This window comes from Camellia sinensis, chromosome 11 (assembly GCF_055761805.1).
Source record: "Camellia sinensis isolate YWXY chromosome 11, ASM5576180v1, whole genome shotgun sequence".
Taxonomy (NCBI): Eukaryota; Viridiplantae; Streptophyta; class Magnoliopsida; order Ericales; family Theaceae; genus Camellia; species Camellia sinensis.
This window is the reverse complement of record NC_138971.1, coordinates 7,914,441-7,930,298: the sequence shown is the minus strand read 5'-3', so window position 1 is coordinate 7,930,298 and position 15,858 is coordinate 7,914,441. Positions and strand designations below refer to the sequence as shown.

General features: G+C 39.6%; 1 protein-coding gene across 1 annotated transcript; it reads left to right on the top strand.

Annotated features, from left to right (window-relative positions):
• The first annotated feature begins 28 nt into the window (after positions 1-28).
• On the top strand, positions 29-14,794 carry LOC145801833 (FAD synthetase 2, chloroplastic-like). Its single transcript, XM_082893525.1, has 5 exons — positions 29-1,160; positions 1,706-1,758; positions 11,984-12,119; positions 13,879-14,054; positions 14,139-14,794. The coding sequence occupies exons 1-5, from the start codon at positions 877-879 to the stop codon at positions 14,642-14,644; spliced, it is 1,155 nt and encodes a 384-aa protein (XP_082749651.1). The 5' UTR covers positions 29-876; the 3' UTR covers positions 14,645-14,794.
• The last annotated feature ends 1,064 nt before the right edge of the window (positions 14,795-15,858 follow it).

Here is a 15,858-nt window from a genome sequence, read left to right as displayed (position 1 = left end):
GTTTTGTTTGTTTTGTTCACGGATTGAATCTTTATTTTGATTTTTTGGTTGAAGGTAATTTTTTCTTTTTAAAACTAGTCATGTCTACAAGTTTAAAGTTTAATATAGGAAGAGTAGATAAAGTCGGATTCAGAAGAATTGGCCAAGTTTTACCAAAAATATTTATTTTTTATTTTATTGAAAATAATTTGTATTCTAAAAAATGAACAGTTGTGTTGTGTGAGCAAACACAAAACAAACTAGTAGCTCAGAACTGCCAGAGGAGAGGAAGGGAGGTAGAGTTTCATATTATTCTGTATTTGTTGTTTTGGGGACTCTTTTTCCCATATCCGTCAGAGTAGGTTAAATATATAAATTATATTTTGAAATCTTTATAAAAGAAAAAGTATGGTAAGCATTAATAAATTCTTCAAAATAATATAATTCTTGACCTGCTACAAAGATACTTATATGTAAGCGTCACGTGCAATTAAGGTCACAATTTTTTAATCACTTAGTATTTTTATATTTTTTTATTTTCATAGTATATTTTTTTATTATAATTTCTATATTTTTATTGATTTGCAATTTCACTTTGGTTTGTGGGCATGACACAATTTTGGTATTTGTACAAAAATTACATAATAGATATAAAATTATTTTGATAAAAAAATAAAAAAACAAAAAAAATAAAAAAAAAAGAGAGAAAAATGGAAAACTAGTGGACTTGCATTGGACAACTTTACATACAGAAGAAGTCCCCAATGTAGGAAGTAGAAGAACCACAACCCGACACCAAACTCATTGATTCATTCATCATTCTCCCAATCTTCTTCTTCTTCTTCTTCTTCTAGTTTGCTCTTCTGCAAGTGATCTGAGTGATTGAATAACAATATAATGTCTACTAGCTCTCGTATTTCGCAGCACATACGAGTGTGTAATCAGAACCACCTAGGGTTGGGTTTTTGCTACTCTAGAAATGTTCACCTTTCATCTTCTTTGATGCTCAGACCTCCCTCCTCCGTTGCCCCTCTTTCTGATAAACGATCAAATTCTTCTTCTTCTTCTTCTTCTTCTTCTTCTTCTTCTTCTTCAAACATCGATTTCGGCCTCCCTCTTTCTGCTTCTCTTCAACCCAAATCGCCTACCGCCGGAATTCCTGTGCTCTCTGACTGTTTCAGGTTCGTTTCTTTCCTTTTTTATTATCTTTTTCTTCTTATTTCTATTCTATATGAAAATTGCAATTACCATCTGTTTGTTTGTTGAGAAAACTGTGGAAAATAAATCATTATTAATTTCTAAAGTTTAGTTTGATACATAAATTGCATCTTTTTATTCATTGTCTTTGCATTGGATTGGATTGAATTGAACAGAAGAAATAAAAAATAAAAAATAAAAAGAAGAGATTTTGAATAAACTTTTAGCAGTATGAGGCTCAATACAATGTTTGAGAGCATCAATTCATGCAAGTGTTTGTGTTTGAAAAAATACAAATTTTTTGTTTTTGGAATTGTTCTTTCAAGATTCCCATAGCGTTTTCAATTTTTATTTCATCTTTTAGTTGTTATTCTACTATACTATATGCTCTTTCGAAAGCTTTCACACTCACTGGACCAGTGAGTGTAACCCCAAAAATATGGAAATTATATTCAGTTACTTTTATCCTGCTTTTGTCAATGATCCCTATTCTTATCAGTGTGTCTGATTCTTCTTTCCTTGTGCAAAGCCAACATGAAGATGATCGCGAGCCTCCACCTGAAGGATTGGCCTCCGTGGCAGGTTTTCTCTTTACTGATTATTTATTTTTCCTTATTGTCCCCTGATTTATGTATATAATGGATGCATGCACCTCATTGAAATCATAAACTCTTCTTTATTTTCTTTCTTGATAAAGAATGTTTCTTGCTTGCTTGTCTTTGATTACTGAAGAATGAACAAGAGACACTGTGGGGATCACGTTTTGGGTGTAGGCTTGTGGGCTAGCCCAATCTCTGCTCACGGGTTCAAGGGAAGTCTAGACCCAGCATAAGTGTGGCCTCGAGGCATCAGGCTGACTTAAGGGTACGTCAGTTGTTATTGGGTGTTTTTTGGCTCGCTTTGAGATGGCACTCGAATGGGCTCTGGAGTCCACACTTGATGGGCTAAAATGGAGAAACACCCAAAAACACAAGAGCAAGTGTGATTCGACACATCTAGAATCTAGCTAACGGAGGCATTGGTTTTAGGTGGAACATGTTGGCTGGTCCAATGTGCTAAGATAATTAAAAATGGTTGATATGTGAACTGAAGAAGATGGGCTTACTGCTAGAGAAGACAATGTTTAGAATAGAGAGTGGAATGCATTACGAAAGCTACGTGGGGGTTCAAAAGTTAAGCATTTGAGACCTGTAAAAAAATATGCCTTGGAGCTAGGAAGCATGGATACAGATATGAGATACGGATACAATACAATACGATACGGATATGGCGATACGACAAAACTTTAAAAAATAGGATACGAATACGGTTAGGATACATTTGTGAAAAATATATTTTTTAAAAATTATTAGTTATAAATTACACATAAATTGAAGAATGTTGAGAAATCTCAATGTAATTTATAATGCAAAATACTAACATTTAAGATTTAGGTATTAATTTAAGCTAGTAGCTTGTTTATCTTTTAAATAGGTCTTGCAAATATTTCATTTATGTAAATATAATAGAACAATCCACAATTTGTCTCTATGTTTTTTCCTTTGGCATTAGTAAAAATGTTGTATTCTAGTTTACCTGCTTATTTATTTATTGATATTTAATTTTACTATTGTTATATTCTTTTGTTAATCCTTACTTTCTATATAGTTATAGGAGGCGTGCATGAGACAATTATGATACATCAATTTAACAAATTATATTATTTAACTTACTATGTTCTTCTTATTAAAGAACTAAACAAACTATTCGAAAAATATTCTTATATTTATTCTTGTAACTATATTATATTATAATACTATGCAAAAAATGCTACAATTCTAATTTCGTAAAACAAGTAATACGTGACTTGGAGTATTCGATACTTCAAAATTAGCTATTCAATACTCCAAAATTAATTAAGAAGTATCCGATATTTTTAAGAAGTATCCAATATGTATCCGCAAGTATCCAAGTAGTATAAGTATCTAATACAGATACATCACCCTATTTGAAGTATCTGTGCTTCATAGCCTTGGAGGCTAGTTCAGAGTAGTAAACTGCTGCTAAAATGTTATGGGATAAGTGTTCTATAGGAAAACAACTTAGTTCCCTTTGCTTGGCTTCAAAATAGTAAGGTAAGCTCTCTACTTGTAGAAAGGAGAAGCCAAGTATGTTGTGACAGGTGTTTTGGGGTATGAAATGCTCAGAAGGACAGGAAAATGTGTAGGAAAAATGTTGGTTTTAGTAGTTTTTGCTACGTTAGTTTAGTTTTGGAGTGGCTTTGTGTTGACGTCAACATTGTTGTACTATGGTTGAAAACAAATTGAAAGGGGGTCATCTGATAAGATCTCAACAAAATAGGTTTCAGGCGTGCCCAAGTGTGTGCATCTACTGGTCATAGGAGGACAACTAACCTTTGTCCTTCATGCTTACTATCGAAGGATGCACACAAGAAGGATCTTTGGGGAACTCTCATCTCATGTCTTATTGACCACTTCTCCCAAGAGCTCCCTTAGCTAAAGTGAGTTGACCACTAGTCAAACTATCATAAGATCTCATAGGTTAGGTTTGAGTAGAAGTTGGCTGCTGGAGAATGTGCTAGAATGGATCTGGCTGGGCCAAATTGCACTTGGGTTGTATCAAAATGATCTCCTAAGGTTCGGGCAATCTGTGTCAGACCAAGAAAGGTCCTGGGTGTTATTGTAGAGACTTAACCCACGTGGTAAACTGTTCTGCTATTGCTGAATAGCCAAATCACATGGGATTTTGGGCATTATTCCAGATGTTGAACAATCAACAAAGTGGGGGCTTTCTAGGCTTAAAATGAAGAATGAAGTTAAAACATTTAAAAGAAAAGGGTCTACCTTCACCATTTGTTTTATATGCAAAATTCCTCAATTTTTAAAATTTGTTTCTGCTATCTTTTGGTGCTTTGAAATTAGCTTTCCAACCATATAAAGGTGTCTTGATTCAATTTAAAATGAAAATGTTATGAGTATATTACAAAATTTACTTCATCTTGACATATTGATGGTGAAATAGTCATAACTCAAAAGGTATTGGGGATCTGGAAACCAAACCAATTGGAGTTCAAAGTAGACTCTTAAAGCTTTTTGGAAGTGTGCGTTGTGAAATTCGGATAAGCTCTTTGTGTGGTCCTGAAGTTCAGACTCAAATTCAGTTAAGTATAGCGGAATGTTGTACTATGGTTGAAAGCTGATTGAAAAGGGATCATCCGATAAGATTTCAACAAATAGGTATGAGGCTTGTCCAAGTGTGCATCTACTGGTCAATATGAGGATAACTAGCTCTTTGTGGATACACACAAGAATCCTTTGGGTACTTTCATGTTTTCTCAACCTCTTCTCCCAAGGGCTCCCTTAGCTAAAGTGAGCTGGCCACTTGTCAAACTATCATAAGACGTCATAGATTAGGTTTGAGCTGAAGTTGGTTGCTGGATAATTTCATTGGCATCCTTCTTATTGACTTAAATAAGTTGGGGGATCAATCAACAATCAACTCTTGTAACGTATTTTCCTCTTTCATCTTGCCGTTCATGCATTTAAAAAAAATTATAATTTCAAGCTTGCATTATTTGGTTCAATTTTTTTATTGAATCTCTCTCTCTCTCTCTCTCTATCTATCTATATATATATATATATGAAGGTTTCTAATTTTACAACCTGTTCAAAGAAATTGTTTTGCAGTTTTGCATGAATAATTTTAAATTGGAATGTGGAGTGGAAAGGGGATTATACTAATTTTTCTGTCATTCTGTAATAAGGGAAAAGATAAATGTACACCTTTTTTTTGTGTGTTTGGACTAGTTTGTAGCTCTCTTTTGTTTCTTTACTACAAAATCAATTCTTATCCAATTTGAGTGGACAATACTTTTGTAGAATACTTCATAGAAATTTCTTTATCTGGCAATAGCAATTGCATTTTTTTGGTTGCGTGTATTGTTATAGGTTTTATTAGTGTATTTTTTTTCTCCACCTGGGTTCTTTATAAATTTTTTTGGTACATCAGAGATTGTAGCTAGGGGAGTGAGATTCAAACCCTGGACTCCGATTCTGGTCAGTTCTCTGTAAATTATTATTATATAAGAAAACATTTATTTATTTATTTTGTCTAATATTTTGGGACTTATATGCCTTATTATCTACAGTCTGTCAGTCACTTGATTGTTATTCCTTGGCAATTTTATTCCGCTGTAAGGCTTTCTCTCTCTCTCTTTTTTTTTTTTTGGATAGATAAGTATGCGGACTTTATTGAGAAAGCATCAAGATGATGCAAAGAATACAAAAATCCCCAAGAGGGTAAAATACACTCTCTAACCTATATCCAAAAACTCTAAAAAACTAAACATATCCGGATTAGTTTTCATCTCTAACCAACTATACAAAACAACCAGAAAGCGACTCTCAATCTAACTAACATTGCGTTGAATATCTTGAAATGTGCATCTATTACATTCCAACCAAACTAACCACATCAAACAAAAAGGGACCAAATTCCACACATGCCGCTGTCGACGCCTAACCCAAGCCCCGCGCCAGCTCCACAACATGTCCACCACCCGCCTCGGCTGAACCTAGACACTCCCAAAAAGAGAGAAAACAAAGGCCCACACATGGGGACACCACCGGACAATGCAAGAACAAATGATCCACAGACTCTGCATCATAACACATACAACACCGATTCACTAGATTGTGACCCTGCCGCATCAAGTTGTCAATCAAGAGATTTCAACTCAAAGCTGCCATCCACATAAAGAAAACCACCTTAGATGGAACTCTTGGCACCCAAACACTCCTCCAAGGAAAATCCCGCCTTACCTCCCCCATCAAGCTCCAATAGAATGACGAGACTGAAAAACACCCTTTAGCCCCAATAGTCCAGCACAAAACATCCTCTCCCACCCCATTCACCCCCAATCCATACAAGTAACCCCATAACTCCACCAGCTGATCAACCTCCCAGTCTTGAACGGGTCGCTGTAGCGTAATGTCCCAAACCACCCCCTCCCCACCCCACCCCACCCCACCCCACCCCACCCCGCCTTTGAAATAGGATGCCACCATAGCCTCCTGATCCCTCACAATACTAAAGATCTAAGGAAAGCGAGCCTCCAATGAATGCACTCCACACCATCAATTCTTTTAAAAACGCACCCTCACCCCATCACTGACCCAAAAACCCACCCTACCCCAAAACTTACTTCTTCCCAACCAGATCCCTTTCCATAACCCACAACCATACAAACCCAGCACCGCTTCTGACCCCCATTCCCCCGAGTTATCCCATACTTCACAGCCATCACCTTCCTACACAACCGCTCGGGCTCACCAACCCCCCTGCCACTTTCAATTGACAAATCTGCCCTCAATCCTCCAAGTGATACCTAAAATCAGCACCCCTACTACCCCATAAAAAATTCCTTTGTAACTTCTCAATCCGCCGCGCCACAGACACCAGATTAACATGCACTGACATAAAGTATGTCGGGATATTGCTTAGCACGCTCTTGATCAAAGTCAACCTTCCCTTTTGCGACAGATATTGCCTCTTCCAACCTGCGAACCATTGTTGAATCCGCTCCACAACCCCGTCCCATACCCCTATAGTCTTAAACGCCCCCAACGGCAAACCCAAATAAGTCACCGGCAAGATGGACACCTTATAGCCTAAGACCGCTGCTATCACTGGCAACCCCTCCACTTGACCCACTGGAATCAACTCAGACTTTTCCAAATTCACCCAAAGACCTGAGACAACCTCGAAGCACAACAAAACACATCTCAAGTAACCTAACTGTTCCGCCACCGCCCCATAGAAGATTAGTGCATCATCGGCATACAACAAATGGGAAACACTCAGATGTGCTCCTGTAGGGTACTCCACCACAAAACCTTCTAGCAAACCTTCAAGACTTGCTCTTTCCAACAATCTGCTCAAGGCCTCCATCACTAAAATAAACGAAAGTGGCGACAAAGGGTCTCCTTGACGAAGACCTCAATATGTTCGAAAAAACCCTGTTGGAGTACCATTAACCATAATCGACAACCGCACAGTAGAAATACAAAACTGAATCCAGCTACACCAAGTCTTCCCAAAATCCATACGATCCAAAGTATACAATAAAAACTCCCACCTCACATTATCATAGGCATTCTCTATATCCAACTTACAAATCACACCCGGTTGCCCCTGCTTGATCAGGGAATCCACACATTCATTAGCCATCAAGACTGCATCTAAAATCTGCCGACCCCTTACAAAAGCATTTTGAGAGTCAGACACGATTGTCTGCAAAACCCCGCGAAGTCTATTTGCCAACACCTTAGCCAACAGTTTATAAACACTCCCAAGCAGACTGATTGGCCGAAAGTCCCTAATGTCCTCAGCCCCTCCTTTCTTCGGAATCAAAACCAAAAAAGTCGCATTAAGATTTTTCTCAAACTGCCCAGTCCCGAGAAAAGCCTCCAGTGCTGCCATCATGCCTGCCTTAACCACACTCCAACAGTGCTGATAGAAAGCCATAGTAAAACCATCGGGACCGGGAGCCTTATCCCCACTCATGGCCTGCAAAGCTCGAAATACCTCCTCCTCCGTAATGACTTGCTCCAAGGCCACCCTATCCTTGACTGAAATCATATCAAAATGAACCCCTTCTAGCCCTGGCCGCCACTCCCCTTCTTGCGAATGAAACAAATTCTTATAGAAATCCATAATCCTTTCCTTGATCTCCTCTTCATTTACTAGGTCATGCCCATTCATCCGCATTTGACTAATATGATTCATCCGACGATGGGCATTAGCCATTCGATGGAAGAATTTTGTGTTACGATCCCCATCCTTCAACCACAAACACCTAGACCTTTGTCTAAAACTCACCTCCTCTAAGCGTGAAATACGGACATAATCTTGTCTAGCCGCCTCCTTTCTAGCAACATCATCCATTGATAAGCCTCCTTCAGCCTCTAACTCATCTAAGGAAGATAGTAAGAACACCACCGCTTGTCTCTGACCCTCTAGTTGGCCAAAAACCTCCCTATTCCAGCTTTTCAGATCCCTTTTAAGTAATTTCAACTTCTGCGCCAACATACAACTAGGCGACCCTGTAACTGCATAAGAGTTCCACCGCCCCCGAACCATCTCTAAGAAAGCTTCTGAATGCAACCACATGTTCTCAAAACGGAAAGGCACTGGGCCACTGTGGAGCCCCCCACTATCGAGTAAAAGAGGCCAATGATCAGACACCGGATGAGACAACCGAATTTGAACAACATCCAAAAAATGTTCCTCCCAATCGTTGGAGATCAAAAATCGATCAATCCGAGACAAACTCTGCCCAGTCGACTAAGTTAATCGCCCTCCCTGAAGCTTCATGTCAATTAACTGCATTTCATCAATAAAAGAACAGAACCTTTGCATGGAGCCTCACTCTCGGGAACTCCCCACCCTCTCAGTTGGCCACCTCATCATGTTAAAGTCACTCTCCACACACCAAGGCACTGACCAACGAAATGCCACCGCCTCTAACTCTGAAAAGAACTCCCGCGATCCACACTGGGCCATACACCCCCGTGAACACTCATTGGAACTGATCCGCCACACACCGAAATAGAGAAGACACTGAAAAGCTACCCGACTCCTTTTCTTTCTTCACAACCACCCTCGGGTACCAACAGATTAGAACACCTCCTGCCGTGCCCACTGCCAGCAAATGTAACTACTCTACAAATCGGCCTCCCTAAATTTCTCGCACCACCTCTAACCCCAACACCTCCATCTTTGTCTCTTGTAAGCATGCCACATTAGCTTTCGTACTTCGCAAGATTGCCTTCATTGCTACCCTTTTATCCCTATCATTCAATCCCCGCACATTCCATGACAATTTTTAACTTCATTTTAATAACAAAGGAACCCCCCGACGTCTACGTAAGTCACGATTAGCCCTTGCCCCACCCTGTTCATAATTGATTGAACACACTAAATTCCTTAACTCCCGTTCCCCTTTATGACTAGTCTCTGCCACTGTACCAATTGGGTTACTAGGAGACCTTTTTTGCCACGACGCCTCCATGGTAGAAAATAACCGTAAGGCTTCCTCTTCATGCCCTTCGAATGATAGACCTAATAACCGACTAACCTCAGTTATATGTTCCAACACCCAATTTGATATATCCTCTACTGCAAGTATTCCATTCCTTCCAAAGACATTACTGTCTTTAAACTGCACCTGTGTTGGACCTATCAGTCCCTCCTGGTTGCCCCTGTCCATAGCCAGAGGCTGCAGTACCAGCTCAATTCATTATGACCCTCTGTATCGGCCTCAGCCATGGCTCCATATACCAGAACATCATCCTGGTCAAACCTGACTCGCCTCTCCCCATCTCCAGCATTGGCGACCTCATCTCGAAAAGATAGTCCATTAGCCTCCTACGCCCTCCACACCTCATCGTCCAGATGGCCCACTGTCCTTACCTCCACGCTTGACGTCGCAGCTACCTAATTTGGGCCCATTGTCAGACCGACTCTGCCAAGACCTTCGATAGAGTGCACTAACCTCTCAGATGACCCATTTCCAAGAGTTGCCAATAAGCCGTTTGTCGGCGATGGCCCCGGCTCCGTTCGCGCCGACATATCTACCGTTGTGGTCGACTTCGGCCAGGACTCCCCCACACTAGTGCGTAAAGATTCGAGAATCCGATTCACTGGGGGATCTGTCTCCTGACCCGCCAATTGCAAAATGGACCCAGACAGAGGAAGCCTCAGCCCATGTCCAGGGTCATGACCCAATTCATTATGGGCCTTTAACCCTAAAGAAGTAGAGCCCAACATCTCAACATCCTCTACGGGCCTTTTGTCTTCCCTACCATAGGCTCTCTCTTTAATGCCTTGGCCCACTGGGCACAGTTCCAAACCTTGCTTGCCTTGGGCCTCCCAGCCCCGATACCTCCTCACCCCTGTAGAAGGCAAGGCTCGTTGAGCCAGCCGTTGAATGCCCTCAAATCTTGAAAAATCTGGTGTACTCCCAAATCTTCGCCAATTCCGACGATCACGCCTCCAATCTCGACCTTCCTTCTCCTGCCGCAGTTCTCCCCTCATTCCATTTGACAACATCTCAACATCCACCGTTGACCCTTCCTCCAGCCAGATAGGGATTGAAAATGATGAATTTTCCCAGCGCACCAGTACCTTAGATAGGATGTGGCCACCAGTTGACCCGCAAGTGGACCACCCCAAGGTCCACCGACAATTCGTCCACCTCCACAAAACTGCCGCATCGGTCGCCAATGGTACGGTATGTCTTCTCGCTGCGGAGATGTATGGGTAGGCCCACCACCCTCACCCAGACATTGGGCCTCTATTCCGACACTGTTGTCATCTGTCACAAGATTGCTGGTGACCACCCTACTAGATTCAAGTCACATCCTGCAATCTCCCACTGTCGTCGCATAACTGTTTCGGCGTGTCGACATCACAAACAGGTAATCTTGGCTCCCTATTGGTCGAATTTCCACTTCCCCGACCTCCTTCCACCACCGCCTTACCTAATCTGTCATGGCTAAAAAGCTAACCCCTTTACCCCCCCTGAAACCCACCCTACCCACTAACGCCCTGTTCAGTAAACTAAACCACCCTTCCTCCGCCACACCCTACACCACGTCAACTCCACTGTTTGGGCTACGAGTCGCCCCAATCGTTGGAAAACCCCTTTTCACAGCCAAGACCTCCTTACCCCCATTAACCCCACCATCCTTTGGCACACGGCCAGCCCCTATATCGAATCCTTCAATAACTAGCGCTACCCCTTCCCACCCATTCCCAAACTCTGACAAAGAAAGGTAAACCTGATTCCTTTTGCCGTCCACCGTCACCAGTATCTGCACCGACGAGCCGCCATTCTCTTCCTCGCGAATCCAGGTTGCCACACTCCATCTTTTCCCTTCTAGGCGACCCAAGAAATAGCGATCGACCATACGGGACGCTGTCCGCAGCTTCGTACCTATCCATTGTACTTCATACCCCGTCAGCACCACCTCCCGCTGTAGTCCTTCCCCATGCCCCACAATGGACAATTGATGATGGCCTCTCAGATCCCCAGCCACTTCCTCAAATTCAAAGGACCGTCCTCTAAGGAAAAGGATTCGCCGACGTGGTCCATTAGCCGCCTTCACCGGAAACATCCCAGGTATCTAACACAACCCGCCGGAAATTTCCTTCGTAAGGAAAGTCTTAGAGAGAGATTATATTAGTTTATGTAGAGCTTCTAGTTGTCCCTTTTTTTTTTTTGGTCTCATGTAACAGGAGGCTTCTGTATTGTTTTATTTAATTTATTCCTCCATTTAATAGATGTTGGAATGATTTTGTGTGCACTGGTTTACCCATTTCTTACTTATGCCAACCTTGAAGTGTTCGTTGTGGTTGGGTTTAGTTTGCTTTTAAATATCAGGGGATTGTTGGCACCATAAGTATTTTGTATGTCATAAATGTTTAGTTATTTATTTTTTAATGCTATAATAATTTGAATGGATTGAGTACGGAAAGGATTGCTTTTAATTATTTGCAAATGGTAACAAGTGTCCCCAGTGCATTATTTTATATTGGAATTTGTGTAAAAAGTTCTTTGGAAATGGTGAAAAAAATTGAAATTTTTTTTCAATGAAGTGTTTTGAAATTAGTGAAAAGTGTTATGTTTCTCATTTTTGTCCTTTTCTTGTGCCCTAGGACACTTGCTAGCAAGACCCTTGGTTATTAATTTGTATTCTTTTATTTTAAACATGTCATTTATGATTTCTTGGTCATACTTTACCAGGAGGGATAGTAGCTTTGGGAAAGTTTGATGCCCTACACATTGGTCATCGAGAACTTGCAATCCAAGCGGCAAAGATTGGAGTTCCATTTCTTTTATCATTTGTTGGAATGGCAGAAGTACTTGGTTGGGAACCTAGGTGTGGATATTTTCGTATATATTCTCTCTCTCTCTCTCTCTCTCTCTCTCTATATATATATATATATATATTTTATAAAATGTGAATAGATTTAGGAAGCAAAGAGGAGAGTACGGTGCTAGGGGAAACCTCCACAGTAGGTGCAAAAGAACAGGAAAGCACAAGAAAACATTACAAAAGCTACTTGGGTAGCTTTCAATCTGCTATGAAGATGAAGGTGTAATGTAAACTACTAGTTTGGCTGGGCCAATTTCCCCCTTGTCCAATTCAGAGATCAGCTAGATATGAAATCTTCATGCAGAATTGTCTAATTTCCAAATCCAAGTCATGGAAATTGATGCAATCTTCTTCAATTATCACTTGATAGGAAGCATTGGATCCTATATGGTGTTCAGAATCCTCATTTAGATATAAGCTATCCATTAGATGCCATATTAGTCCCAATTGGGATGAATAATCTTTTAGGGAGAGTTATTGGTAAATTGAAGCAACCTATAAGACGAGCAAGAAAGAGTAAAATTCAAGGAAGTGGCTAAAATCAGAAATTTCAATAATTTCAAGGTGGAGCCTGTAAACCATCCATATTCAATTTAGTAGTTTTAGTAGAGTCTTGTTTATGCTTAATTTGCTTCAGTCAATTTCAGTTATGGTTTAGTAAGTTCTAAGAGCTAGTTGTGTATAGTAGTTTCAAAATATTTTGGACATGTGTTGTAGGGTTTGTTCATGGTGTGTTTCAAGTAAAGGCTTCATATTAGGAAGTGTTTTAAAGTTATGAAAAAGAGTTTCATATAGAGAGGGTTATAGATGCAATTGGATTGGCGGAGGACTGGATGTTCTACTACCATTGCAATGTAGTGGATTCAGAACTTTATTATTATTATTTATATAACTATGATTCAGAAAATAATTCTTCCCGCCCAACCCTACAATTGTGGAAAAGGGAAATTAATCACCCAGTAGCATGGTGTCTAAGAAATATCCATAAGTGGGACCCTCTTCATTCATTCATGTAGGATATTTGTAGTGAGTGCAAGAGAAGATATCCTTTGGCCCTAGACTTCATTTCTACACTAGATTTTGCTTGATTTCCGATAAATATTGTTAGACGCGTGGCCTAGCCTTCATCTATAAGTATTGACTGCTATGACCCGGCCCAACAACCGGCCTCATGAGTTTGTGTCCCCTTCAGCTCCAACCCAAAAGTGCCTCCAAGTTAGAAGTGTCCTGCACTATCTTATAAGTCCATATGGACATCGTCTGCAATCGATGTGGGATGCAACATTCCCGCCTTGGCTCTCATACCATGTTAGATGCATGGCCCAGTCTCCACTTTAAAGTATTTTCTACTATGACCCAGCCCAACAGCTGGCCTCTTGGTTTTTCCCTTTGGGCACCAACCCAAAAGGCTCCTCCAGGTTAGAAGTGTCCTACTGCATCTTATAAATTCATCATATTGACATCGTCCGCAAACTAATGTGGGATGCCCGACAAATATAAAAATAGAACTTTTGAAGGAAAACTCCTTGAATAATTACTCTTTAAAACTTTCCAAAGCTGTATAAAATCTTGTAAATCATTAATCAGTTAGGTTTGAAGTCAGACTCAATGACTTCTTGGGCTGATTATAACCATTTAAAACAGCTGGCATGATGCTGGAATGGATCTTCATCACCGTAGCCCTTTGCTTATGATATTCCATTTCAAAAATAACAGGTGGTTGGGGATGTTAAAGAAACTTGATATCAATTTCTCTGTGCAGGGCTCCCATAGTTGCCAAATTTGACCGGAAGCGGGTTCTTTCCTCCTGGGCTCCATACTGTGGTAACATGATTCCTACAGAGTACCAGGTCGAATTTTCAAAAGTTCGCCACCTCACCCCATGTCAGTTTGTTGAGAAGTTATCAAAGGAATTTGGAGTACGTGGCGTTGTGGCAGGTGACATTATTTCAAGTCCCAGAGTGTTTATATCTTCTAACGACTTTACTTGAATGATTGAACTAAATGACTTTTATGTGGTAGGTGAAAACTACCAGTTTGGATACAAAGCTGCTGGTGATGCATCAGAGCTGGTAAAGCTATGCGATAAGTATGGTATGTCAGCATATATTATAAATTCTGTCATGGATCAGAACCATGACTCCAGAAATATAGGCTCTGGTGATTCAAAGGAGCAAGGGCAAGTCTCGTCTACTCGCGTTCGTCATGCTCTTGCCAATGGAGACATGAAATATGTCTCGGAGCTTTTGGGTCGCCACCATCGTCTTATGTTGTTGGTGAAAGATCAGGAATGGTTAATCAGCAATCAACGTATCGTGTCAGCTCGAAAATCTTGTTTGTTAAATCTTCCACCAACGGATGGCCTATACGAGCGCTGTTTGCTTTTCGTAGGCAGTGAAAATGTAGTGCCATGTAGAGTAACCATTGATGCAACCCATATTCATTTGGAATTGGATGAGGTAGGTACATGTATTAGCATTATTTCTCATGAATTTAGGTTCTTGGGTATTGACTTTGGAGTCTCTTAATTTTCTCGTTGGTTTTAAAAATAGGCTATATTATTGGAGAAGCAAGGGGGGTGATTTGTAATCAATTACTAAGCTAGTACATTTTTTGCATTGTCTAGTCTATTCTATTCTGTCAATTGAAAGAAAGTAAAGTTGATTTATTGATCAGTACGCTACACATGGCTCTAACATTATGGTTTGAAATATCAAAAATGTCTTGCATTGTGTCCTATTTTGCGAAAATCTTATATACAGTTAATTCTTCTCAAATAGATAAATTGAGCATAATTCTAGCGGTTGTATCTTTATATTTTTAAAGAGAGATTTAAAATTTAAGCTTATAAAAAAGTGTCGAATGTCCAATTGTAATAATTTTTAATTTACTAATTTGCTAACATCACCCACTGTTACTATATATATATATATATATAAAGTTTAACATATTTGCGGCATTAAGGCATCTCTAACGAAAATGTTATATGGATGGTTTGAGTTTGATGCAATGGTACATACCCACCCGAGATAATAATTGTTTAATGGGGTTGCTAGAATCCCATTGTTAGGTATGATATCATTATGTAAATGAAATAACATTGTACATGTATATGTAATTACGAAACGATTAAGGTGCACATTTTTAAAGGTTGTGTACCGTATATATTTTATAATTATAAAAAAAAATAGTATAATTTTATTTTTTTTAGTCATAACTAAGTGCAAAAAAGTCATAAACAAATATCTTAAAATAATATTATAATTAAAAAAGAAAATTGATCATAATTAAAGAAGAAAATAGCATAATTAAATGTGCATATGGTGTAGGGTGTGTGTAATATAATTTTTCATGTAATTAACTATAAACGTATGTGTATATATATATTTTGCTGAAATATACTTTTGGAAAATTCTATTCACACACCACAATTTATCTCAGTAAATACCATTTACTCTGTTCACACTATACACAAATTGAACATATTGACTTTGTCTTAATACACACCACTAATTTTTATATAATACCATATTATCCTTATCTTCCCTAATAAACTCAAAACCCTAATCCTAACCCTAACCACTCACCATTGCCGGCTACTACTCCCTTCAGTCATCGCCCCTCTTCATCCCTATTCCCTTCTCGCTTTTGCCTTCTCTCGTTACTACCCATACTTTCTCTAGCCTTTATCATCTTTTTTCTTTTAAACAAATGATGTTAAACCCTAGATTGCGATTTCTAA